The sequence below is a fragment of the Bidens hawaiensis genome, unplaced genomic scaffold, assembly GCF_021521415.1.
Source record: "Bidens hawaiensis isolate Kalapana, Puna unplaced genomic scaffold, B.hawaiensis_p1.1 tig00012782_1, whole genome shotgun sequence".
In the NCBI taxonomy this organism is placed as follows: Eukaryota; Viridiplantae; Streptophyta; class Magnoliopsida; order Asterales; family Asteraceae; genus Bidens; species Bidens hawaiensis.
The window spans coordinates 230,833-256,012 of record NW_027492059.1 but is presented as its reverse complement, the minus strand read 5'-3'; the positions used below and the strand labels follow the sequence as shown (position 1 = coordinate 256,012).

Genomic DNA, 25,180 nt, shown 5'->3' with positions numbered 1-25,180 from the left:
ATCTCAGCCTGAGGAGGCACCAAAACTAGCACGCTGGCGTCAAGATGGGGTGCCATCCATGTCTTCGACAAGGCTATAACAGAGAGATGGGAAGGGAAGTTGGTGTTGGTCTTCCAACTTGTTAACATCGGACACTATGCAGTACATTCTTGTTAGGCCGTTGGCTAGCTAAAGTCTCACTACCTCATGACGGTGTCAACGACACTTTAACATGCACTTTTAGCATCAACCTCTACCCATAGTTTATGCTTGTCCCTTGCTTCCATTTCACGATTTCAAGAAAGCAAACTTAAAATTTGCCAAACCTATTTTCCAACATTTTTTTAGCCAAAATATCACTTCTCAACAATTTTCATGATTGTGATCTAATTGACCCTACGCATAAAGTTTATCCATTATGACTAAACAATGATGAGTCCATGATTAAATTTAGTTTTACAACATAATTTAGCTACAATAATAACAACATTAGGCTATGTAGAGTGGATGGGTTACAAATTGAGGCGTTTTACGCCGTGTGGTGCCTAGTCAATAAAGGGTGAGGTTTTGTTTTTGGGTGAAGTGGTGTTGTATACCACACACACAAGAATATAATAATAATAAAAAGAAAAGGTAAGAAGGTGATAATAAGTTGCCCCCCCCCCCCCATTGCCCCACAATTCGCCCTGGGGGGAGGGGGGTTTGTCACCGGATTTCGCCCAAAATCACCCCAAGATGGCGCCCACTACGGGTGACCTTACAACACAAAAACACATTTCTACATGCATTATAATTTTTGTTGGTGCATGTATATCTAAAATATTGTTTTATATATACACACTAGTTTGAGACATGTGTGTTATATGGGTAACTGATGAAAGAAAATAATAATTAAGCTAAATTCGAAAAGCAAAAAGTTTATCATACATTGTTAAGAGACAACTATTGTACAATAGTCTTTAAAACAAATCAAGTATTTATTTAATTATTTCCTGTCTTCAAATTAGTATTTAATAATTATCAATTAACAAATTAATGGTAATAAGTGATTTTAGGAATTTAGTTGGTTTTAAATTATACAAAGATTAACGTAAAAATAACAAGTAACAAAACATTGTTGATTCATTTCAGAACTCTTATATATTTTGAGTATTTAAAGAACTCACAATACTCGTAAGATTATTTGATTAATGGTTCAAAACAATAATGACTTCATTGTATATAACGAACTTTGAAAGACATTTTGGTGATGTTTAGGTGACTTTTTAAATTTTACTTATTTGCTTATTTTATTTTTGAAAAACAAAAGGTGTTTGGCAAAGCCCTTCCAAAAGCTTCAAAATGGAGCTTTTCAAAAGTGTTTTTGTTTTTCAAAAGTCAAATAAGTAAATAAGTAAGTTTGAAAAGCTCAACCAAACACCCCCTTTATTAGATAGAAAATGGGGTTTTCCTTAAATGTTTCCATCCGGGGTGGTGCTCAAGTTCGACTCCGGCTCATGTGTGCATGGTCTGAAATATAGGCATCACCATTATAAGGAGATTTGAACTTGGGTAAGATGGAGATTGTATACGGATAATAAGCTTTTCAAAGTCACTCGAAAACCAGTTGCACTTAGACCGTTAAAAAAAAGAGAGAAAGGATATTTGGGGGAGAGAGAAGCAATTCCTAATTAATCTCTCACTCTCTCACATTAATATCTGTATTGCATCAAATCATTACGTCAAAGAGTTTGCGAGGGTTTGAACTGAATAAACTACAAAACAGAAGGAAGCATGCGAGGGTTGCCTTGACATTTCGCATCAAAACATAGCTTTATGTACATACTCTTGTATGGTTCGTCGCATCCAAGCCATGTAATATCTACTTTCTAAGGTTATTTGTTGATGACGAGGTCATGGGTCGGCCAACCTTTGGTGGACCCAAAGCTAAGTATAAATTCGAGGCCATCTTCTATTACTTTTTGTTCGTACTCGATTAGTTCAATGTTAATACACCTTAATGCAGGTCAATTGCTTACCTACGCATTGATAGTATTGTCTATAAATGCTACATTGGTGTGTTTTGTTATGTTGTGAATTAAGAACTTTGATTTAAAATGGTTTATTTATTTTTTATTTATGAAAATAGATGACATATAGAACAAGAAAAATTGTAACAAAAATTAAAAGTTAATAAACTTATATATGCATGCTTCATATGCACTACGTGATATTGACCTTCGGCCACACGAAAAAAGTGTGGTCGTAGGCCTTTAGCCACACACATTTGGTTCAGGTCATATGTGGCCAAAGGTCGCGACACCGTGGGTATGATATGACCACACACAGTTTTTAGTGGTCTTATGTGGTAATAAGTGTGGCTAAAGGGTACAGGCATTAGTTGCTGGCCATCAAGAAGCCTCTCCAATAAGTGTGGCTAAACGGCAGAAAATGGTCACATGACTATTTACTATGAGTGACCATTGCACATATAGAGCCACATGAATTAATATTTCAGCCACATGAATTTTATAATAATGTGGCCAACAGGGTTGTGTTAAGCTTGCATTGTGACCTATACCGTATGGATATAGCAAAGAAATGGACACTTACATTTAATAATAGAGTGGCTAATTATATGATATAGACACTGGATATTACATTAAAAGTGGCTAAATATGTTTACTTTCCACTCAAACACTTCTTTGTAGATTATAGTGCGGCTATTGTCTTACCGTTTGTCACACATAATGTTTTTCTTAATTTAAAGTGTGGCTAATCATATCATATAGACACTGGAGGTTATTGTTAATGTGGCTAAAAATGTGAACTTGCGAGTCAAAAACTCTTTTGTAGTTTGTGGTGTGGCCATTATCTTACCGTTTGTCACACATAATGATATTCGTAATTTAAAGTATGGCTATTGTCAAACTTTTTGTCACACATAGTGAGGTACTGTGTAGCTAATCATATCTTATAGACACTGGAGTTTATTGTCAATGTGGCTAAAAATGTGAACTTGTCAGCCAAACACTCTTTTGTAGTTTGTGGTGTGGCTATTGTCTTACCGTTTGTCACACATAATGCTTTTCCTAATTTAAAGTGTGACTAATGTCAAACTTTTCGTCACACATAGTGATGTATTGTGTGGCCAATCATATCATATAGACACTGGAGGTTATTGTCAATGTGGCTAAAAATGTAACTAAACACATTAGTATAAATTCAAAACATGTTTTTTCATAAATTTAACAAACCCAACAACATAAATTCAAAACAGGTTTACATTACCAAACATTCACTAATAAGTTATAAATTCAAACTATTTGAAACTACTACTAATTACTACCGACCTCAACTTTCTCATAAGCTCATCAGATTGTTTTTGCCTCCTTTCTTCATTTTTCTTACGTTTTTTTTCATTTGTTCCATTCGTTGCTCGTTCTTCCAACTCGTTTCTTGACTTCCTTTCATTTTCTAGTTCTTTTTCCATTTCGGCTCTAAATTTTTGAATATAAAATTGTTAAAAATATTAGCATCATAACTAATAAAGGGTTAATGTAAGGCGAAACCTCAAAGCCAAGTAGGGGTGTTCACGGTCTGGTTTTCGCGGTTTTTCGTCAAACTATAAACCAAACCGTTGGTAACGGTTTTAATTTATGTAAACAAAAACCAAACCGTATAACTTTTAAACCGAACCAAACCAAATCGTTACTAACGGTTTGGTTTCATGGACCTGAACCCGAACCAACCCATTTATATATTACACCCACAAAATCAGTATATAATTTTCATTTAAATTTTTAGTTATAAACCGAACCAACCCGTTTATGAGTATACCACATGTATATTAAATTATAGTGTTAGCAGTTTTTATGTTACCACATGTATATGAAATATGAAACGGTCTACTTCATTTGCTCGCCCCTGGTTGATATGTTATACCTAATTATATAACAAAACGAAAAATGATAAAGATAACTTACAAATGCGTGTTCTGACGTTTCCGTACAAAAATCAAATCCAACAAGGCTATTAATGTTGAGCTCGCCCACCCAATACTTTTTCTTGCTTTCTTTGCTGAGGTGGGTATCTAAAAATACTTCAATCCACTTAACTTTTCGACCATGTTCTTTTTCCTAATAATAAGTAATGTAATAAACGTTAAAGCACAAACAATTATAATTTTTGACCTAATTTTTTAAGATTGAATTTACAAATAAAACTAGCTTACCAAGCGGATACGATGCTCATCAAACCCTATTGAACCGCCCGTATGCTGAGATATACTGCCATCATTACCCTCTTTCGTGCGGTTATCTCTCCCGCTCGCGGACTTCTTTAGCCATTTTTCTGTGTTCCAACCCTATAAAGAGAGAAAAATATATGATACATATATAGAGAAAATATAAAAATAAAAACTTGAATCGACGCATAGCACAACGTCCTTCACGCACAATCACATTAGACAATTGTACTAAAAAGTCCTAACATGTATTCACACATCATATCATGGCAAATCAACCAAACATTTATCATACAACTTAACTTATGATCACTTAGTTCACGAGACAGATTATAACATGTACAAACTGATTTTATTCACTATGAAAAGATGAAGTATAAATTCAAAAAAATTTACCACAGTAGAATATCTGAATTAGGTTTCTCAAACAATTTTTATTATATTTTTCTCATGCATACAAAACTTACAATAATTCAAGCATTAAAGATATGTACCAACAATTCAGCAGATTGCACAACAAACACTTTTTAAATGGTTCTATCAACTCATTAATCCAAATTGTGCAAGACCAATTGGGTTGTCTTCAAAGCTCATAATACTAATTTTTCATAACTAGAACCAACCCGTTTGGTTTTGTCATTAGGGAGTTATGGTGTCGGAAAGACAGACCAGAATATGACTCCCCAAATCAGCTTTGACCAGTGTTTTTGTAAAATTATAAAAACTATTCAAAACTCGTCCAAAAATTACAAACTTTACCTTTCTGGAAACTAGACTCATAGTACTGTATCCTAGAACCAACAATCGTTCAATAACCATCGTTTAACATAAAGTTACATACCAATAAATAAAGAACAACGAATCTGTCAGCAATGAAAGAAGATGTACTAAGCTTCAATTACAAGTGAAATACATACCTTTTTAGGGATGAAAGAAGATGTACTAAGCTTCAATTACAAGAAATAACACTTAAAATTGAAAATCCCCAAACTTGGTTCTTAGGGTTCTCCACACTCAACACGAATCCGGCAAAAATTGAGATAGAATTGATGGAAACTGACACCATACGTGAATTCCTCTCGCAAAAATAATAAGATTAGAGCCCGGAATTAAAGGATTTGGTTAAAAATTGAGTGAGTTAGAGAATTAAAGATGAAGATGGTGGGTGTAGAGAGATGAAGAAGAAGAAGAAGAAGAAAAAGAAGAAGAAGAAGAAGTCATGAAGAGAGAGAGAAAAAAAGTAGGTTAATTAGAAATTAGATTTAAGAATGAGAGGGTAATTCAAAATTTTTTAAAGAAAAGAGGGTGTGAATTTAATTTGAAATTTTGAGGGAAGTAAAATTAATAGGAAAATAAATAGAATTAAATATTTTTATTTTTAATTAAAATAAAGAGTTGTTAGTGTGTGTGTGTGTGTGTATAACAACTAATTAAACCTTAATAATATAACAAATTGTATTTTAATATAAAAACATATAAAATAAATACAAGTGATATTTATAGTTGCTATAAAAGAGTTGTATAAGAGTGTATAATCAGTGTTAACGCCCAATAATAAACCATACGCTTATTAGTCGGTCATACTAGTTCTTGATCGGTGTTAGTGTCTCATTATACATCTATCATGTCACAGTTGCTCTAAAAGAGTTGTATAGGAGTGTCATTAGTCATGGTTCGGTGTTAACGCCCGAAACACACCATACTTTCGTCAATAGGCCTTATTTGGCTATCATTAGTCATAGACTCATAGTTAGATATTAGTGTCCCTTGGTTACGTCATAGTTGCTTTAAGAAGTTTGTATATGACTATCATTAGTCATACTTAGATGTTAACGCCCAAAACATGTCATACATTCATCAATGGGCCTTGAATGGTACTAGTGGCCATTATAGCATCTATCATGTCCCCGTTGCTACAAGAGGGTTGTATATGAGTGTAGTGAGCCATAGGCATAATTGGTCGTCATACTTTGCATTAATGGGTCGTCTTGGGCCTTGATTGTTGTTAGTGACCCATTGTAGTCTCTATCATATCATAGTTGCTCTAAAAGGGTTGAATATGAGTTTAGTGAGTCATAGTTTGGTTAACGCCCAACAAAATGTCTTACTTTCATCAATGGGCCTTATTGGACCTTAACTGGTGTTTGTGGCCCATTATAGCCTTTATCACATCATAGTTGCTCTAAGAAGGTTGTATAGGGATGTCATTAGTCATAGTTAGATGTTAATGGCCGATAACATATGATACTTTCATCATAGGTCTTATTGGGCCTTGTTGGTGTTAGTGGCCCATTATAGCCTTTTTCATGTCATAGTCATTCTAATGGGTCATATTAGGGCTTCAAATCTCTTAGTGGTCTATTATGGCATGTGATATGTAACATTAGATATTTAAGGGTTATGTCGTGTTATAGGGAGTCATATTAGACCATAATACACAAAAACAACACATACATGTCCTAATGGATCATATTGGGCCTTGAAATCTCTAATGGCCCATTATGCATATAATTTTAAATTGTGTCTTAAGAGGTAAAACTCGCATAACCCGTTAATATACATTAAACATAGGGGTGGCAAATGGGTTGGGTTGGGTCGAAACGGGTTATGGGTCTGAACAGGTTATGGGTCGAAACGGGTCAATTAAAAAAAAGGGGCTGTTATGGTTCGGGTCGTAATGGATCAGGGTCAAAAGGTTCGGGTCATAACGGGTCCGGGTCAAAATGGGTCAAGGTCGGAACAGGTCAAAACGGGTTTCGGGACGATTTTTTTTAACAAGGACGGAGGAAATGTTTTTGTTTTTTTTACTTTTTCCGTTTTTTATTTATAATTTGACTTATGATTTTTTTATTATTATTTTTGAATATTTTTTTAAATTGTGTCTTAAGAGGTACAACTCGCCTAACCCGTCAATATACATTAAACATAGGGGTGGCAAATGGGTTGGGTTGGGTCGAAATGGGTTATGGGTCGGAAAGAGTCAGGGTCGAAACAGGTCAGGGTTGGAACGACTCAATTAAAAAAAATCGTTGGTGATAATAAGTAATGTCAACAGTACCAAAAGTCTTAACACGTATAATATCCGTAGGAACTTGTCTTTTAATCAAAGATAGTACATATTTTAAAACTTATTCGTAATTCATTATCAATATTAGAAACTTGCACTTTGATGTGTATTGGTGTCCAAATCCGAGTACTTGATCTTCGGCTTTTCTGTAACGATTCCGACGAAACCAGGTATACCCTAACCGGTAGACGTTAGTTACGTCATATGTAATGTCGGGTACATGAGTTACCATGGTAATTATACGAGAATACATGGTTCGTTGTATTGATTGTATGTGAATATATAACTCACCGTATTGAATATGCGATCAAACGATCGATAGTTATTGAAACCCGAATGAATCGAGGGTTCAATTATAGACGAGATATATGTTATTTAGTGATGTTACGAAGTATTAAAGCTTCAGAATAAGTGGATTAAAGCACAGAAAAAAGATTTCGATTTAATAGTACGTCGGTACGTTAAACGAAACCTTTAATACCAAACCGAGCAAGAGACGTTCGATCAAGCCGAAAAAGATGCACAATTATTAATACTATGATGTTTTAAGTTAATAAATGTCATGATTTAAGTTTTTAAATCGGTTATATATAAATTTTATTTTTAAGCCGAAAAACGACCGTGTTGGCCTCGTTTTGAGCGGAATTAAACGTTTAACCGAAAAAGAACTGAACCAGATTATCCACAACATTATCCGGATTACACAATCCAAATGAGTGGCCAAGAATGGACTTGTGGGTCCCACCCCACCCCCACATGGGTTCCGATCGGACTTAAGTCCATCATCCCACTTTTGTTTTCTTTTTTCTCATCATCTATTCAACAATCCTTCATCTCTCTCAACTTTGATATCCAAAAATCCGGAAATTGAGCAAGAAAACCGAGGTAATAATCGTGTTATATACGTGTTCATCTTCGTTTCTTGAGTTTGTTTGCAAGAAAATGAGGTTTCAAAGATAAAAACCGATTCTTGCATGATCAAGTGATGTATACGGGTTATACAAAGGATCTTGGTCCAAGAAATGAGTTAAACGAATCAAAAACGAATTTTTACGGTTAAATCTTTGTTTTTAGTATCATAACTGTAACCATGAAAGAAATGGCTTGATCGTGAGTGTAACTTGCTTGGTATTGTGGTATGTTGTTTGTAGGCTCTGTGTTTAGTGGTAGATGTTGGGTTTTATACAAGGTTATCAAAGTTTCAAGTTAACCATTTTAACATGAAAACGCAACGGAAGCTTAGATTTTAAAACTTGTTATGAACATACCATTATGTTAAAACTAAAACCCAAAGAACAAGGATCAATATTACAAGAACAAGATGCTCACAAAAGTAAATTGTACCTTCTTATACCTTATGAGAAGATGTAGGTGGATGAAGAAGATAATGTCTTCAAATGGCAAGGTTGCAAAGGAGAAACCCTCAAGCTTTTGATACCCCAAGCTTTTAAACAACAACACCAACTTGTTGCTAGGATTAGAACACTTGAATCAAGCTCACAAAACACCCCCTTTCTTTGGCCAAAGTGGCCGTGAGTTTTGGAGAGGAAGAGAGAGATATTTTGAATTCTTTACACACTTGAAATTAACAAAAGAACAAGACTCACATGCATGTATGGTGAATGGAGGATTAAAAGGAACCCATGACAAGTTACAAAGAGCATCTTGTTTTTGATTGGGTAAAACCACCACCCCCACATGGGTGGCCGGTTTTTGTTTTGTTTTCATTTTTTTTTTTTTTTTTTTTTTTGTTTTGTATTTTGTTTTAACCATTTAAAACATCTCCATTCATTTTATAAAACTCATTTTTATAAAATGTACATACATATATATAATTATTTAACCAATTAAATAATTAATTTATATAAACAAATTATCCAGATAATTTATTTAAATCCTCAAGTGTGTTTGTTTAGAAAACCAATTTTCTAAACACGTAGTGTTCGGTATTCATTTAAATGATCAAATCATTAAAAGAATACATTTGGTGTCGTCTAGCTTGTTATTGGGTATGACCCGACTTGGATCAAACACAGTTAGCCACATTAGTATAAGTATGTGTCTCGGGTATACGTAATTCCAACAATCTCCCACTTGCACGAGATACATAGAAAATTAATGCAAGTGGTGAATACCGCCTAACAACAGTTCACCACCCCTAATGTGTTTGACGAAGTGCCATTCAATAACATCATCCCTTCAAGTCCCTTACTTGATATGGTTTAGGTGAATCTATCATTATATCCCTTTGTTACTAGATGTCATGTTGGATCTAAGAGACATAGGCGATCATTCTCTTTACAATTCAACTTTATCAGGCCTTAGACATCTAAACTCTCAACACATAAGAGGAACAAATTCCATCTTGACTGTATACGCCTCTCACTATCACTTTATACTCCACCTGAGCTCATCCTTATGTACCATCTTTTACGAATAGCGAAGGGCAGAGTCAAAGTGTAATACTTGGTGAAAATCAAGACCCAGTATACATCTCAGGTCTAAGGATAATATGAAATTCTCCTTTACTCAAAATTACTAATGATCAGGTCCATTGACTCCATGTAGTAATATTGAGAGCGGGTCAGTCCAATATTCGTATCCCACAAATATCTATGAACCTTGGCAGCAAACCTATGCTCCATATTCATTCCTTATGAATATCCACCAATCCTAGTTCATAATAGTCTTGCTTCATATTTGTTCCCACAAATGTGATCGACTACGGACTTTTAGAATAAGATAACTTATTCATGGATTAAACATGCAAAATTAGAATTTAACTCAAGATTCCATAATCATATAAAAGAGTTAAATTACAAAAGTCTTTTAAACGTAAATACAAAATAGATCAAATCCAATTACTAGAATATCGGAGTCCTAAGCCACTCGCATGACGCTCATGTTTCGGTCTTTCTAGGAGCTTCGTGAATGGATCCGCAAGATTTTGATCAGTTCCAACTTTGCGAATACATATCTTTCCTTTTTCAACTTCATCCCTTATGTAGTTGAATCTCCGCTCTATGTGCCTTGTCTTTTGGTGCGAACGAGGTTCCTTGATTTGTGCAATCGCACCCTCGTTGTCACAAAAGATTTCTAGGGGGTCTTGAATGGAAGAGACCACCCCTAGATCAGTAATGAATTTCTTCAACCATGCAGCTTCCTGAGCTGCCAATGAAGCGGCGATGTATTCTGATTCTGTAGTGGACAATGCTACCACTTCCTGTTTTGAGCTCTTCCAAGAGACAGCTCCTCCATTAAGAGTGAACACATACCCAGATTGTGATCGAGAATCATCTCGATCAGTTTGGAAGCTCGCATCCGTGTAACCTTTTATAGCGAGTTCCTCCTCACCAGATCCATATATCAGAAACATATCCTTAGTTCTCCTAAGGTATTTCAATATGTTCTTAACAGCCATCCAATGACTGTTTCCTGGATTCTGTTGGTATCTGCTTGTCATGCTCAAAGCGCATGACACATCCGGTCTAGTACATATCATCGCATACATGATGGATCCTATAGCAGAAGCATATGGGATTTGTTTCATCATCTCTTGCTCACCCTTTGAGCTTGGACATTGAGCTGAACTCAATATGGTCCCTCTTTGAATAGGTACAAAACCTTTCTTGGAGTTTTCCATCTTGAACCTTTTCAAGATCTTATCAATGTATGTACTTTGGTTCAAACCTATCAAGCGCCTTGACCTATCCCTATAGATCTTTATTCCCAAAATATAGGCAGCTTCACCAAGATCCTTGATGGAAAATCTACTTCCAAGCCAAGCCTTAACGCTTTCCATGGTTGGAATGTCATTTCCAAATAGTAGAATGTCATCGACATACAATACTAAGAAGGTAATTATACTCCCACTAGCTTTCTTATACACACAAGCCTCATCAGCGTTTTTGATGAACCCAAAACTTTTGATTTCTTCATCAAAACGATGATTCCAAGTTCTAGATGCTTGTTTCAATCCATAGATTGATTTCTTTAACTTGCATACTTTATTAGGATGTTTTGGATCGACAAAACCTTCAGGCTGAACCATATAGACATCTTCCTCAAGATATCCATTTAAGAAAGCGGTCTTGACATCCATTTGCCAAATTTCATAATCATAATGTGCAGCTATGGCAAATAATATCCTAATAGACTTTAGCATTGCCACAGGCGAAAAAGTTTCATCATAATCAACCCCTTGAGTTTGAGTGAAACCCTTAGCTACAAGTCTTGCTTTATAAGTATCCAAGTTTCCATGCATATCAGTTTTTCTTTTGAAAACCCACTTACTTCCAACAGCTTTGGAGTTGAGTGGTGGTTCAACCAATTCCCAAACTTGGTTGTCATACATGGATTGCATCTCAACGTTCATAGCTTCAAGCCACTTGTCGCAATCATTCTTGGACATTGCATCACGGTATGTGGTTGGTTCATCCGAATCTACCACGTAGCAACCTTCTACAAAAAATCCATATCTTTCAGGTGGATTGCTAACTCTACCAGATCTGCGAACGTTTTGTGTGTTTTGATCAACCACTTGATTACTTTCAACAACCTCTTGTTGAGTGCTAGTATCAACCAATTGTGTATCATCTTGTGGTTCTTGATCCTCATCAAGTTTCACTGTTCTACTATTAGTTCCTTCCTTAAGGAACTTAGTTTCCAAGAACTTACCCTTTCGAGCAATAATAACATTTTGCTCACTAGGATCGTAAAAGTAATATCCTAAATCATCTTTAGGATAACCTATAAAGATACACTTAGTGGATCGGACTTCTAATTTGTTTGGGGTGTATTGCTTTACATAAGCTTCACAACCCCAAACTCTTAAGAATGATAGCGATGGAGCCTTTCCATGCCATACTTCAAAAGGTGTCTTCTCCACTTTCTTGGTTGGAGCCATATTCAATATGCGAACAGCGGAAAGTAAAGCATAGCCCCAAAATGATAGAGGTAAAGTGCTTCTAGCCATCATCGATCGAACCATATCTAATAGGGTACGATTTCTCCTTTCAGACACACCATTATGTTGTGGTGTTCCAGGTGGAGTAAGTTGTGAAATAATTCCACAACTCTTAAGATGATCTTGAAAAACACCACTTAGGTATTCACCTCCTCTATCACTACGAAGTACTTTGATTGTGGTCTTGAGTTGTCTTTCTACTTCAGTTTTGAAGTCTTTGAACATTTCAAAAGCTTCATCTTTGTGTTTCATTAAGTACACATAACCATATCGACTATAATCGTCAATAAAGGTAATGAAGTATCTTTCACCATTCCTAGTCATTGGTCTAAAAGGACCACATACATCCGAATGTATGATACCCAATAATTCTTTTGACCTTTCAAAAGTTTTATTAAAGGGTTGCTTTGTCATTTTGCCTTGTAAACAAGATTCACATACATCAAATGAATCATACTCATTTGTTTCTAGAATACCACTCTTGCGAAGAGTTTGCATGCGATTCTTGCTTATATGTCCAAGGCGACAATGCCAAAGATAGGAATCACCCAAGTCCTTCTTGAGTTTCTTGGTGCTGACATTGTACATTGAACTACTATGTGACATACCACTTTGATCTATTTCATATATACCATTCATGGGTATAGCTTTAAAATAAAACATGCCATTCATCAAAACATGAATATCATAATCTATAAATTTAAGATCAAAGCCACATTGTTTTAAAAGGGACACGGAAATAATGTTTCTCCTTAACTTAGGAGCATACAAAACATTCTTCAAAATTACTTCCAAACCACTTGGAAGCTTTAACAAGTAGTCTCCTTGGGCTTGGACTTCAACTCTTGCTCCATTGCCCATAAAGAGACTAATGTCCCCTTTGTTGAGTTGTTTACTTCTTTTGAACCCCTGCAACAAATTGCAAATGTGAGTTCCACATCCGGTATCAAGTACCCATGTATTTGAAGAAATAACATTTAGTTCAATATGTATAGTAAAGATAATACCTGAGGTATGCCCCGCATCCCTCTTATCTTTTAACGCATTGAGATAGGTCGGACAATTCCTTTTCCAATGACCTATCTCTCCACACTCAAAGCATGGATCTTGCGCCGCAACCTTTTGCTTCTTTTCCTTCGGTTTGGTGGGCGTGATGGCTTTCCTCTTTCCCTTTCCTTGGACGTGGCCCTTGCCCTTAGCAACACTTGCTTTGGGGTTGGAGTTATGTCCCCTTTTTCCTTCATTGATTGTTAGAACGGGTAAAACCTTTTTACCCATTCCCGCTTCGGCCGTTCTTAGCATTGCGTGAAGCTCACCAATGCTTTTGTCCCATCCATTCATGTTATAATTCATGACAAAGGTTTCAAACCTTTTGGTCAAAGAGTTGAGGATCAAATCCGTAGCCAACTCATTAGATACGGGACAATTCAACCTACGAAGCTTTTCGATGTAGCTTTTCATCTTTAGGACATAAGATGAGACGCTTTGGGTTTCCTCCATACGACATGCATGAAACGCTCGAACCGTTTCGAAACGTTCCGCTCTAGCTTGTTGAAGGAACATTTCCTTCAATTGAGTTATCATGTCGTATGCCCCATGATGCTCGAAATCCTTTTGGATTTCGGGAATCATAGTCCCTAACATGAGGCAAGAGGCTTGCACCGAATCTTTGGTGTACTTGACCCAATCGTTATAAGCCTCCTCATTTTCCACGTCAGGCTCGTCGGGAATGGGATCGTCTAAGACATATGATATCTCTTCTTGCTTGAGAACTATTCTCAAGTTGCGATACCAATCCATAAAGTTATTATGGTTTAGACGATCCTTTTCAAGGATGGTTCTTAAGGATAGGTTACGGGTGTTATGGGTAGAGGTGTTTGCATTGTTAGCGGCCATCTACAAAATTTAACAAAGTTCTATTTAGTATTATAATTAATTTAATTATTAATACCCTTTTATTCCAGATTTTAAAATAATAATTAAATTCTAGAATCCAACGATAAATCAAATTTCGGTTAGGTGACCTTTATCCCGTTATTTGATTTAACAAGGTAGTCAACCTTGACAATTGCAACCCTTTGCAACTTCTAGAGGTATGGGACCATTCGAAATCCTTATTTCGTGTTGGCATGTTTATCCCATCAACACCATTGGATCCCATGCTTAGGTGACCTTTATCACATGGTTTCCAATTCAAGTCGTCCTACTTGTATAAACATGTAAGATTAACATACAAGTGGTTAGGTGACCTTTATCCCACAAATATGTTAATATTACCCTAAGTATATTAGTTTGCTCAAAATGGTTAGGTGACCTTTATCCCATTAAAAGTTTCCTAATACGTTAAGTGTCATACAAAAGGATGGTGTTAGACTTGTTTCTTTGGTAATTATGAAAAAGGGATTTTAAATTTTCAAATATTCTAGTTGAAAAACATTATGCCATATCCTAACATGCATTTAGAAATATGGCGATTTTGAAAACCAATTTTCAAGGTTCTAGTTATAATAAAACCAATTTTATTATAGGTGAGTGATCGCTTAGTTTTAATAAACCCATTTAATTAAACTAATTGACGCGATATTACCAAATATATATTAGAACCCGTTTTATGCTTGTTGTCGTTCCTATGTGACGGTTTGGATATCCTAATATCTATCAACCACACATTACATTAAGTAAAACAAACAACCAAGCATACACATGCAAAATATAGTCATAACCGAAAACCGCTAAATTTGACCATACTTGTTAGCCGAAACAAGTATAGGTCATAAGTCACACCTAAGGGACAAAACATGACACAAGGATGGAATGTTGACTCCCACTTGACCTTGCATCCAAATGCTTCAAGTATCCTCTCCAAGTTGTTGTGTTCTTGTTGGGCTTGTTAATGGGCTCCAAACTTCCAAAAGTCTTCTTGGGCCCAAGAGTGAAATTTATGGGCCTAATGGGCTTGAATCCCATGATGGGCCGGTGAGGCCCAACAAGCCCAAAATTTCGGTCCAAGGCCCAAATCCACCAATTCTTGCATCTTCAATTTTTACAAAATGTATCCTAATACATATTTTTCTAAAAAAAAGGAAAATGCAACTAATCTATTTATTACATACCAATTTATGAATAAATAAATTACACAAGCCTAAGATTATGAATTATTACAACCATATTGAATAATAAACATAATCAACATACACAAACAACAATCAACACATCCAAGGTCTAGGTTTCGGTTATGACACAATCAAACATACCAAATGTTCTAAGCATGCAACCTAAGCAACCAATGCCCAAATACCCCCAAAAAAGAATCGGCCCCCCCCCCCCCCCCCCAAAAGGCTACGGCCAATTTTTTTTTTTTTTTTTTTTTTTTTTTTTTTTTTTTATATTCAACATCCAAATGTTAATAATGGTTTCCTAAGATCTTTCCATGCATGTCAAGATCTTACAAAACCATGAGGGGTAAAATCCACCAAATTTTCGGACCCCTTTTTCACCCATGAAAAAACCCGAAATTTAGGAACATGTAAGGAGCATAAGTCCTTGTAACCGGCTCTGATACCATTGTTGGGTTTTATACAAGGTTATCAAAGTTTCAAGTTAACCATTTTAACATGAAAACGCAACGGAAGCTTAGATTTTAAAACTTGTTATGAACATACCATTATGTTAAAACTAAAACCCAAAGAACAAGGATCAATATTACAAGAACAAGATGCTCACAAAAGTAAATTGTACCTTCTTATACCTTATGAGAAGATGTAGGTGGATGAAGAAGATAATGTCTTCAAATGGCAAGGTTGCAAAGGAGAAACCCTCAAGCTTTTGATACCCCAAGCTTTTAAACAACAACACCAACTTGTTGCTAGGATTAGAACACTTGAATCAAGCTCACAAAACACCCCCTTTCTTTGGCCAAAGTGGCCGTGAGTTTTGGAGAGGAAGAGAGAGATATTTTGAATTCTTTACACACTTGAAATTAACAAAAGAACAAGACTCACATGCATGTATGGTGAATGGAGGATTAAAAGGAACCCATGACAAGTTACAAAGAGCATCTTGTTTTTGATTGGGTAAAACCACCACCCCCACATGGGTGGCCGGTTTTTGTTTTGTTTTCATTTTTTTTTTTTTTTTTTTTTTTTTTTTGTTTTGTATTTTGTTTTAACCATTTAAAACATCTCCATTCATTTTATAAAACTCATTTTTATAAAATGTACATACATATATATAATTATTTAACCAATTAAATAATTAATTTATATAAACAAATTATCCAGATAATTTATTTAAATCCTCAAGTGTGTTTGTTTAGAAAACCAATTTTCTAAACACGTAGTGTTCGGTATTCATTTAAATGATCAAATCATTAAAAGAATACATTTGGTGTCGTCTAGCTTGTTATTGGGTATGACCCGACTTGGATCAAACACAGTTAGCCACATTAGTATAAGTATGTGTCTCGGGTATACGTAATTCCAACAGTAGATAAGGCGGAAAGACGAGTTTGTAGCTTTTAGTGGCGGAAAACGAAAGGTATATTCGGTTTATGTCGGTGTATGTGTTTTTGGATAGATTGTTGGTCGTTTAGAGTTAGGTCATGAAATTTGACAGAGGTGTTAAACACATGAAAATATGAGTTCTGTGAATTTTTGGTAATTTTTGGATAAAGGATGAATATTTGGTGAATTTAATGCTCGGTTTTGGCCAAAAATAGTGAAAAATAGTTAAATATCATGAAAAATTCTGGAAAATTTCAGATAAGCTTTTCATATCATGTATAAGTCACACACAAAATTTGAGGTCCGTTGGAGAAGTCTAAGTAGGCTTTTCGGTTAAACGAGTTCTAGGGATTTCTAGCTCGGTTTTGGTAAAAAGGGCATATAAAAAAATATTTTGGTTCTGGAAAAATTACAGGGAACTATGTGGATGGCAGGGGACATCCAGGAAAAATTTGGGATTTTTCTAAGATCGTTTGGTATTTACGACATATTTAGTGTTTAAATGGTGTTTATAAATATATAAATAAATTTTTAATACAAGAATTAATTCTGGAAATATTTTTATAAAATTCCCCACTGTTAAAAAGTGGTTTGTGCAAAATTTCAAGATCCGAGAGTAAACGGATAATTAATCGTGCTAATTATCAAACTTTTAAAGTTAAAACGCGTAAACCGGTGAAGTTCGCTTAAGCGAGCTGACTGGGGTGTAAAAACCTTAAAAATGGACTATTTTCATATAAATGAGTTAAACAAGTAAAAATGAATCATCCGAAAATAAGTCGGATGATTTGGGTATTTTTAACCGATTTAACAGTTTCCGGTACGCCAAAGACGGAAACGGGTCCCGCGGCCAATCGGGACGTCTAAACCGAGCTATAATTTCACATTTTAAATTAAATTATCAGACAACCACTATTTTCGGGTCGTGTGTGACCAAACTCATTTTTGAAACATAAAACGGATATTCGTGCTAGGCACGCAAAACGAGAAAACGATTAATAGAAATTGTGACCATGGAACTCTAAACGACATCACAATCTGAGTCCGGAGAAGTATTTCTGGGTTAACATTGCCCCCAGAACAGGTACAGTACTGGGTTAACAGTGTCCCCAGATGTACCGATTGATAAGGTTAAAGTTTATATAAACAATAATTGTATAATAACGATCGTAGGGATCATATTACAGATTGGACGTGTTAATTGATAATGATTGTTGTTACCTGCTTGCATGTGCTAAGGTGAGTTTTCACGAGCCCCTTTTTACTGAAATGTTTTAAATATTTTCCCGGGGCGGAAAGCATGTTTCTATCAAAATGATTAAGTACATGCTGAACGTATAGAAATGAATGTATTTATATAATGTTTATTGTACGGGAATCGTACGGTAATGTATTAAAATGGTAATTGTTTGAGTGTTAATATTGTAAGGCCCGAAACAGTGTTCTGGGTTAACAGTGTCCCCAGAGGTTATTAAATGTGTTTCTGGGGTAACAGAGTTCCCAGAGGTTATTGGAAGTGTTCTGGGTTAACAGTGTCCCCAGAGGTTATTAAATGTGTTTCTGGGGTAACAGAGTTCCCAGAGGTTATTGGAAGTGTTCTGGGTTAACAGTGTCCCCAGAGGTTATTAAATGTGTTTCTGGGGTAACAGAGTTCCCAGAGGTTATTGGAAGTGTTCTGGGTTAACAGTGTCCCCAGGGGTTATTTGATATGTTTCGGGGTTAATAGTGTTTTTCACTTGTGGGCTCAGTATAATTACATCGCTTATTTATGATTACCATAATGATTTGTTATGGTGTATTTAAATTAGTGAAACTCACCAACTATTCGTAGTTGACCCGTTTTCTCACATGCTTTTCAGGTGCAACTAAGATAAAGTGATTGATTACATGCTAAGTGCTTGATGTGTGTAAGGTTTGCGTGCTGGACGCTAGGATACATTATAACAGATAGAATTATGAACCGTTTTGTATGATGTGTGTATCACCTAGACGGTAATGAAAGATGAGATAATGTAATTTTGAAGTATATTAATGCATTCGGTTTTCTTTATAAACAATGTGGTTGATATCAGAGGTGTCTGTCGCATCCCGTTTACGTTTCCGCTGCGGTCACGGGGTGTTACATTTTCGCTTCCATTTGTGGGCTTCGCCTAAAGCAATCCAATACCAAATATTAGTTATTGTCAATATTTAAATATTATATATAAATAAGATATTAAAACCGGAGTAACATTAGTCAAAATATTAAGCCAAACCAGGTCCAGCGTAGTCTATGCCGGCTACCGTTATGCAACTCCAAAGATTCAATTTATTATGTATCTTAACTCGCCCGATTGATCATAAGCTTCGCGTACCTGTTTCTAATCAGCATGATTATAACCCATCAACATAATTACAACCCATTTAAATTAATCTTAATGCTATTTCACGTCTCAACTAAAATTCAACTTTAGAAACGGTTACAACTTTTCAACATATTATTTACAACCCGTCTAAACAACTTAACGAATCATTTCTCTAATTAAATCATGCTACTAATTTAATACTCACCAACGAGTCAAATCTTCATCTAGTTACTATATTATTATTATAATCAACAAGTTGGTCCGAAATCCAAATCAAACCGTACTACACAATGCTAGTACTATTTATATTCTAGACACAAGTAATTCCCACTTCGACATTTGGTAGGGTAAACTTCAAACTATAACGAGTTAAAACAACCAGTACGCACTAAGTATAGTCAAAAGAATCAACTTGCAATTAATGGGTCAAGGCGGCCCGTATCCATTTGATATTCATAATAAATCAAAACATACTAATAAGACTTGTAACTTCTTAAAATAGATGTAAGATAAACTTACATTTGTTCGTAGGAGCTTGATTACACTTCGTCCATTTGACTCATTGGCTTCCAAGCTTCAACATACCTAGCTTGTTAAAGTTAACTTTCAACAAGTTAGAATACATAATGTGGACACTCGGCATTAGTATTCTTTATATTTTCATACCACTCTCATTCATACCGAATAATTAACAAGCCAAGAATTATCAATGTGTTCATCAAGTTATCAGTTAAACATTTTCAAGTCATTTATCCACTTCCCCCGTTTTAACGATTAACTCGGTACATATACGACTAGGCTCTACTTAGCAACTTCATACATTATGGCATTAATTTACATTAAAGAAGTTATGTCATAATCTCTTTTAAACAAGTGCGCACACCATTTATTATTATGAAAAAAAAAACTATTTTCAGTACTGCACCTTTTGTCAGCACCTACACCTCAACTTTTGACCAGTTAAAAGTCAGAACTAACTTAATATGCTCAAAAGTAAAATGTAGTAAACTCACAGAGGTTTACAAGCATATAAAGTTCACCTTTATCGGAGCTACAGTTTATTATGTGTGATTTTTAGCTAAACAGGTCAGCAACCTATTTCTGTCAAAACAGTATGCTGAATCTGTTGTATTGCTCTAGAAACTAACTGTTTTGAACAATATTTCATTCGAAACAGCTTTTCATGTTCACATATAAGACGTAGTAGACTCAAGGAGCTTTCAAGAATATAAAATACATCTTTCTCGGATTTTTATACTATTTTATTTGATTACTAGTTTGAGACCCGTGTGTTACACGGGCAATAAATGAAAATTTAAATATTTAAACATTAAGCAAAATACAATCAAGAACACATTTGTCATCTATTGTTAATCTAATTACAAATTACATTAAAATTTCAAGAATTACAAAAAAAAACATTACACAAGTATTTTATAAATAAGAAAAAATTTCCTTGTACACAACATTTGTTGTTGTATTGGTCAGATTACCTTGTTTTTCAAGAATCAGAATCTTTAGCCCACTCCTGCTTGTAACTCTTGACACTGCGACGTATAGTTGTCCATGTGAGAACACGGGTTCTTTTAAGTACAAACCTACCCTTGATAACGATTGACCTTGGCTTTTGTTTATCGTCATCGTGAAACATACTGCAAGGGGAAATTGTCGTCTTTGAAACTTGTAGGCTATTTTGTTGTCTGATGGAGTCAGTGGCGATCTATGAATCAAAACTGTATGACCAATGTTAGTTCCCGAAATAATTTTGGCTTCAACTACACGAGTACCTAAAGATATAATCCGTAGTCGAGTACCGTTACATAAGCTTTCTTTCTGGTTAAGATTTCTAAGGAGCATAACAGGAACACCAACTTTTAGCCCCAGTTTGTGGTTTGGTAGTCCGGATATTCTTAGACCATTAAGCAGTTCTGGAGAGTATAAAGCTGTATCAACAGTGTCATTGATATATTCTAAACTGCATATGGTATCTGAACTTAAGTACTCGACTTCATCACCTGGAAAAAACTTGAGCAAACTATCATTAATCTCATCAACAAGTTCGTTTGTTGCTGCAAGTATTGCTCTATCCTGAAAGTAATGTTGGTTCTCGTAATTCTGTAGAATATCAGGATATACAAAGTTAAAAAGTTTTGATATAGGATCAACTGAAGCTTTTATAAGTAGATCGTCAGGTATATCTATCGTTGCGACACCATCATTAGGACAGCCAATATTACCTTCACCTATATCTAAAATCCATTTAGCAAGTAATCTGGTTTCCTCAACATCAGATGACGGCGTACCCATAGTTAACCTTAGGTTTTTTTGTTAATTTCAAGACATTGCATTCACTCCAAATGTAAGAAGAACATAGAGAGGCGTTTACGATGTCTTGTCTAGTGCCCTTTTGAACTACAGGTAGAATTTGTCGAAAGTCTCCTCCAAAGACAACAACTTTTCCTCCAAATAGCAAATTAGAAGATAAAACATCTTTTAAAGACCTGTCAAGAGCTTGAAAGCCATGTTTGTGGTGCATTGGAGCTTCGTCCCAAATTATTAATTTGGTTTTTTCTAATAATTGCGCCTCATATGTACCTGGATCCATGTAGCAGGTAGAATCCTCATTAAGATTTATCGGAATATGAAACCTGGAATGTGTTGTGCGACCTCCGGTTAACAATAACGAAGCAATTCCACTTGAAGCAACAGTTAGGACGATTTCGCCTTTTGATCTTATGGCAGTTGATAAGGTCTTCCATAAGTACGTTTTACCTGTTCCACCATACCCATATACGAAGAACACACCCCCTTTATTCTGTTGAACAACCATCATTATACGATCAAAAACATTTTTTTGCTCATTAGTAATTGAATTAAATAGAGTTTGGAACTCTAATTTTTGCAAGTTTTGATCGTATGCCAACTCTTCTTGAATCAAACTATTAGATGCAATAGATATATACTCGGCATCGGGGAAAGGCATGGTTTGATATTTTCCTAAGCTTGAGTTGTTGCGCAGCAAGATTTTTTCAATCTCAAATAAAGTGAGGTTCTTGATTTGATATTCGGTTAGCGATAACTCTGTTAAAATAGAATAATAAATTAATTTCCAAATATTAATGACTATATATATAGATATAAAGATTGTAAAACTAACTTCATAATATTAATACCTGATGACTTTAAAAGACGTCGTTGGTTGTAAAGAATGTCATCAGAAAGCCATTTCCAAGTATTTATCCAGACATGCTCTGGTCTAGAAAGGCTGTCAGTTGACAACATTGTAGCGAACAACGTGCGTACTCCGTGACCCAATGATGAATGGCTTGCCTCTTCAATTGCCTCAATGTATTCTTGATCATCTTCTAACAATCCAAGAGAGTAGTAGACGTCTCTAAACGAAGGTTGAAGACGACCGTTAACGGTATGGATGTCTTCGAACGATTGTGGACCTTTAACTCTGTTCAAAAGAATTCGTAAGAAGTACGCTTCCCCAGCTGCAGGAGACATGGCATGAATTCTTCCTATGGAAAACCCCGATTTTCTTCGTTCCCAACGACGGGGTTGAGCATGCTAAACAAATTCAGTAGGTAATTCAACGTAAGTCAATTTTCGCGCGCTAGCATACTTTTCGTTGCACTTCATCCAACCAGTAAACATGGAAGAGGAGACGCTCTCAACTTTTTCCAAGACATTATCAAGATCATCATCCGCACCATAAACTACATTTTGTTGTCCAGGAAGATGGAAAGGTAGGCGGGTAACAGAAGGCATCTTGTAATGGACATCATAGCCGAAAATACGCCAAGCTGCCTCAGAAGCAGATAAATAACGACAATCATAAAATTGTTTGATCTCATCGACCTCTGGTTGTTCCACGTTTGCTTGTGTGTCGTTTTTTGAAAAAAAACAGTAGCTCGATCAGTCCTTTGGTGATGTATTTAAACAAATACTTTATAGATGACGCCTGATTGCATCATTCAACATTAATGTGTGCTTGATATCGTTTTAATAGGTACTTGTTGTAGGGAACCACACTTCTTTTATCTAATTGAATGTCTCCTTTTTGAACAAAGTGACCTGAATCGTGTCTTCTATACTGGGGATAACCTTGTGAATCGACAGATGTTGCATCGCGAAAATTCTTTGGGAAATTTTTTGAACATTTGTTGTCAAACATGCACGAGCAGGTCGGATTATGGGCACCACATGGACCGTGAATCATCAATTCACTCACAAGGTAATGTAATTCAGGGTCCTCATTCTTATCAGGAATCTCCGCAGAAATAAAAGGGTCAACATGTTCTACATCGGGAAGCTTATGATCGGCATGCATAAATAAGCACATATGAGCATGAGGCAAACCACGCTTTTGAAATTCAATTGTATAAACAACTGCATGAAAAGTTTTTTTATAAGTAAAAACATTAACGGGTTTCAGTTATATATTTTTTATAAAAACGGTAATCTATCTTATATTAAAAAATACGATGAAAGAAACATATGTAAATGATTCATACCTGCTTGTACTTTTCCAAGGACCGCCTTATCCTTCAGGTCTTTTAACATGGCGTCAAGCTTGATTTTAAACAATCTGCACAAGATGTCGGGCCTATCCTCTGAGTTAAGAGTGGTGTCTTTAAGAAATCTTGTCATCTCGGGCCACTTTGGTTTGCACGTTACTGTTATAAAAAAATCAGGGTATCTAAACCATTTGCACAGTGTCATAGCATCCAGGTAGTTTTGAATCATATATCGATCACCTCCTGTAAACGACGAAGGTAATATGACGGTGCGTCCCACTTTTGAAACACTGGATGTTCCCTGGTCTCTTAGATTCATGAGGTTCTCGTACGTTGATGATCTTAGTTTTGTCTGTTGACTACGTATAAAAAAAAGCCTTTCGCTTTCAATCATCGTATAAGCGTCAACTAAAAACTGTTGTAACAACCTCCTTGAGTTTAAAAGAATTAAGAAATGATTGAGCCTATCTTGAATCCTAAAGGCGAACCATTCCCTCATTGTAGTAAAAGGGCGTTTGCTGTCATCACCCTCGTTAACACCTCTATGATATATGTCAACTCGATAGCCATCTTCACCGTTAATAAATATGATTGGATATTGAAGAGGGGCATATGAAGGATGTAGCTCACTTATAGGTATTATTTTACCGCCCATGGTAGTTACAAGAATATCAAGAGGCTGAAGGGAGTCAGAAATGTCTCCTACGATTAAAGCTGCAACTTCAGATGTTGTTGGTAGGTTGTAAGTTCTTCCATCCTTTTGTCGATTTGCAATAAGACGTAGTTTTAAATCAATATGAGGGTTCTCTTGCAAAGAATCTCTTGCCTTTCTATACGTCTTAACTAAAACATTTTGTGAATCTAACATTTCTTTCAAACGTTGAATAATCTGAAGATCCATTGCTTTTGCAGCCTTAGTTGACATATTCTTCGAGTCACTGAAAAACAACATGAAACACATAAATATGAATATATGCCCAAATTCTCAAAAATGTAATATCGCATGGATAAGAAAGTGTGGTGGTACTAAAACAAAGAAATTTTTTTTGTATACTTGTAAGTGTGATTACATACCCAAATATTTTTTGTCGGTTTGTTAGCTCGTTGTCGGTGTCATATATGTACAACTGTGAGAATTTGGCTTTGCATCCCGGTTCAGGTTGAAGGCTTCCAATCGAATGATAATTCTGACCACTCAACCTGAATACACATGGACCTTTTCCTCGATTAATGGCTGTATCGATTTTACCTCGCATTGAAGTAAAAGAAAACATCGAGTTGTAACGTCTAATGTTTTATATGATTATTCAAAGAATAGGACAGCAACATAATTTAACTTCAAACAGCATGTTGTCATCATTTTAATCTACTGTTTTGATCAGTTTTAATTCTGAATTAGCTTATCGTGTTCAAAGATGAAACCTAGTACATCAAAAGAGGTTTTCAAGCATGTATAATACACATTCACCCGATTTTTCTATGATTTTATACGAACTTTATTGACAACAGTAATATGAATTTCACATCTTAACAAGTTGGTTGAGACATTTTCACAAACACCTTGTGTGCATTC

The 25,180-nt window shown here is 35.5% G+C and overlaps 2 protein-coding genes across 2 annotated transcripts; both read right to left on the bottom strand.

Annotated features, from left to right (window-relative positions):
• Positions 1 to 3,897: 3,897 nt before the first annotated feature.
• LOC143542109 (uncharacterized) lies at positions 3,898 to 23,420 on the bottom strand. Its single transcript, XM_077034770.1, has 7 exons — positions 23,322 to 23,420; positions 22,258 to 22,657; positions 21,471 to 22,165; positions 20,687 to 21,199; positions 4,193 to 4,324; positions 3,945 to 4,097; positions 3,898 to 3,903 (listed from the first exon to the last, which is right to left on the bottom strand). Exons 1-7 carry the CDS (start codon positions 23,418 to 23,420, stop codon positions 3,898 to 3,900), a joined length of 1,998 nt encoding a protein of 665 aa, XP_076890885.1.
• A 137-nt stretch (positions 23,421 to 23,557) lies between these two features.
• Positions 23,558 to 24,863, bottom strand: LOC143542108 (uncharacterized). The gene is made up of 2 exons (XM_077034768.1): positions 24,682 to 24,863; positions 23,558 to 24,545 (listed from the first exon to the last, which is right to left on the bottom strand). The coding sequence occupies exons 1-2, from the start codon at positions 24,861 to 24,863 to the stop codon at positions 23,558 to 23,560; spliced, it is 1,170 nt and encodes a 389-aa protein (XP_076890883.1).
• Between the last annotated feature and the right edge of the window lie 317 nt (positions 24,864 to 25,180).

Coding starts and splice junctions, on each gene's coding strand:
- LOC143542109 (XM_077034770.1), bottom strand. CDS start 23,420: ATGCATGCCGATCATAAGCTTCCCGATGTAGAACATGTTGACCCTTTT. Junction 22,166..22,257: donor ACGTCTTTTAAAGTCATCAG/GTATTAATATTA, acceptor CTATTTTAACAG/AGTTATCGCTAACCGAATAT. Junction 21,200..21,470: donor AGGGCACTAGACAAGACATC/GTAAACGCCTCT, acceptor GATATTCTACAG/AATTACGAGAACCAACATTA.
- LOC143542108 (XM_077034768.1), bottom strand. CDS start 24,863: ATGCGAGGTAAAATCGATACAGCCATTAATCGAGGAAAAGGTCCATGT. Junction 24,546..24,681: donor AACCGACAAAAAATATTTGG/GTATGTAATCAC, acceptor GTTGTTTTTCAG/TGACTCGAAGAATATGTCAA.